The sequence below is a fragment of the Etheostoma spectabile genome, chromosome 22, assembly GCF_008692095.1.
Source record: "Etheostoma spectabile isolate EspeVRDwgs_2016 chromosome 22, UIUC_Espe_1.0, whole genome shotgun sequence".
NCBI classification, from domain to species: Eukaryota; Metazoa; Chordata; class Actinopteri; order Perciformes; family Percidae; genus Etheostoma; species Etheostoma spectabile.
Window position 1 is genome coordinate 6735033 of NC_045754.1, and position 3156 is coordinate 6738188.

The 3156-nt window shown below is 47.6% G+C and overlaps 1 protein-coding gene across 1 annotated transcript in view; it reads right to left on the minus strand.

Moving 5' to 3' along the window:
* Window positions 1-365: 365 nt before the first annotated feature.
* The window catches only part of ptchd1 (patched domain containing 1), a 14763-nt gene continuing 11972 nt past the window's right edge, over window positions 366-3156 (minus strand). Inside the window, exon 5 of the mRNA XM_032503425.1 lies at window positions 366-2042. Coding sequence (XP_032359316.1) covers window positions 942-2042 — 1101 coding nt within the window. The 3' untranslated portion in view covers window positions 366-941. The remainder of the gene's footprint in view (window positions 2043-3156) is intronic.

Genomic DNA, 3156 nt, shown 5'->3' on the forward strand with positions numbered 1-3156 from the left:
AATGGCTTAAATAAATGCCAATAAACTGAACACGTTTTTCTTCCCATCCCAGAACGTTGTGTGGGCTCAGCCAGACCCTCCGCCGCTCTGCAGCGTCCGGATGGCCCGGCAAAGCGAGTCTATTATGATCCTAATCCATTCTTTCTTTTTTTAAATTACATTAAGAATCCATTTGACAAATGTTTTGTTGTGAGTGCTTAAATGGATAAAATGCAGTTTGTGACCTATAATGACTTTAGTTACAAACTCAAGGCAAAGTTGTTGTAAACTTTTCTATTGAAAAACACCAGCAGTACCCGTATATATTTCTTCCATTACTATACTAAACATATGTTCTGCATTAAAGCCAAAACCACTTAAAAGCATGTTTTCTTGATTTGACTTTATTTGTCCAGCATCAAAGTAGAAATACTTGAGTCATACAGATTTGCCTCATGTCATTGTAGCTGTATTTGTGCAACTTGATATGGCGAACAGATAGCAGTAGCCAAACATTGTGATCAGATCTAAAGCAACTTTTGGACACGTGAAAAAAATGTGGCACTTCCTCTGTGATAACGTCACAGCCAGGCATGACCTCGGCTGATCCTCAACTTCTGATTGGCTGTTTGGGAAAGAGCTGATTCACATGCCACACAGCACTAGCAACAAGCAGGTAACCATGGATACACTGCATTGGAAACCTGTCTTTCTCTTCTTCTTGTCTTCACTAGCCTCCCATTTTCCTTAACCGTTTCCTCTTGACCCCTCTACCTCTTTCTTTCCAGCCTATCTTTCTCTCAGTGAAACTCTCCGCTTCTTTTTGTCTTCAAAACGATCGGCGTTCTTGTCTGCAGAATGCACAGTGGTTGCTCAGACTACAGTGAACCAATTCCCAGCCGGCAGTAACTATGGCAACCAAGGAGCCAAAAGAAGGGGAAAAAAACAACAGCATCCCATGCTCAGACAGTGGTGATCTGGTCTACCACTCGGGTGCTGTCGTTCATTTCAACACACTCCACCTCCTGTCTCTGACCCTCTCCCTCCGGCCGCTGTCCCTGGCTCTTGGAGGGAGGCAGGAAGGTGAGGAGGGTGGGCAGGAACGCAAGCGTGTGCAGGACCGAGCAGCCGGCCGTGAGGGTGAGGCAGCGAAACAGTGTGCGTGTGAGGTTGGAGCGTACAGAGCTAACAGGCACCAGGGCGGCGCTGTAGCAGATGAGCGTCTGTAGAGAGGGAACCCCGTGTCTCTCCAGCGCCACTCTCACCCAGCGAGTCCTGCTGTCGCCCTGACCCGATGCAAAACCGCAGAGGAGGGGGCCACTGGAGTCTGCCGAGTGTCCCAAGGCTGAGATCAGACACAATACAGACATGCAGTCCAGCTCCACGCCCCATAACGTCATGAAGCCCAGCACCCCGAACTGGACGGAGAGCAGGGTGAGGCCCAGCCACACGGACACCAGTGGCTCCATGACTGCCAGTGAGGACAGACCCAACAGGAAGAGCACCGCCAGCAGTGAGTGTCTGAGGGGGGAGCTGACCGCTGCAGCGTAGCGATCCAGGTAGACAAAGGAGGGGTTGAAGATCAGGAAGCGGACACGAGACGTCAGCGACAGGCGCCGCAGCGTGTCCAGCAGCACTGACATCTCTTCCCGCTTGTTCTCCGTCGTTTTGGCCACCAAGAAGATTCGTGACGCAGCCACATCGGGCTCCTCGCCCTGGCCACGCTCCGCAAATATAATATCATCGGCGAAGTGGGCGAACTGCGGCTCACGGAGGAAAGAGTGCCGAAGAGTGTGGGTGAAGTTTTCCCGCGGCTGGCTGGTGGACTGGTTGCGATCCGATAGGTAGTTCAGGTAAGATTCCAGCCAGCTGATTCGCTGGAAGCCTTTGGCGTATTCCAACAGGTCCCGCTGCACTGAGGCATTCCAGTAGGGGGCGCTTTCATAGATGTAAAATCCAATGACTGGGGAGTAAGAGCTGAAGTAACGCTGCTGGGCACGGGTGTACAATACTGTCGCTGTGTCCATGGCAACCAGTGCACTGGGATCTGAACCCTGGGTCACCTGTTGAACAGAAACACATTTGTTACAGGTTAAAGGTGTGTTTATTTTAATACCTGTATGTATGTGTGAGTGTGTGTGTGTGTGTCTGAGGCTGTGTCTCATTCTGCATACCGTACTTCCGTCAGTACACTGCTAAAGAGTACTGACCACTTACTGCCGTAGTGTCCACTTTTGATGGTTAGTATTAAAACGTCAGAAATGACGAGCGGGATGAACGTGACAAACACATGTGAACGCAATTTTCCCGCCTGCTTTCCTGTATGCAAATGAGGAGCGGCCTGCTCGGCTCGCCGCCTCTCAAAATCTGACAAAAATCTTTTAAACTGACCTTTGTCGATCTAAAATGAAGCAACTGTACGGCACATTTCTCACTTAAAATATATATATTATTATGTTAAACCATTTTCGGAAAATACACGATCGTAATTCCGAATGAGCCGCCATTACGGCCGTTTGAAATTCTCGAGCAGCCAGACCCACGTGACGCGTTTGTCCAACCAGCTGGGGGTCAAGGGCTCCCTTCCGCTTTGTAGTCAAGATGGCGCCCGTTTAGTGCGAATAGGGTCCATCGTTCCACACTCAACTTTTTGACCGTTTTTAGTGAGTCATCCGGGTACTTTCAGTGCACTGACCTTTTGCGTTATCTACACTATATACTTAAAACTAAGTGTTTGACTTGGAATTAATTGGAATTGTATGATGTACCAGTAAATCAGTTGTCTCCTAAAATATTGACAAAAAGGTTTTTTATGAAGCTATGGTATACTATGAAAACTATTTTTTCTTTAACGATTTGGAGGTACATGATCATCCGTGAGTCGGTGAGTCAGTGTCAATTACATAGAGTGCAATTGTTCTTTTAAAAATTATAAAACAATTTCAAAACGCTACAACTTCTGGGGGCATTTGTGCTTCTAAATGTATTAGTCAGTTTACATGTATGGACATGAAGCTTTTATTCTGAAGGACTCATGCGGATTCGTGCATGTTTCATTCAGAAATGTGTGTCTTTGATTAGTTGAGCAGAGCAGTGACAACCCGTACATTGTCTAAATGAGGATGATTGTAATCTGGCAGTATAATACGAGGCTACTTGGATCCAAACTCCCCCCCC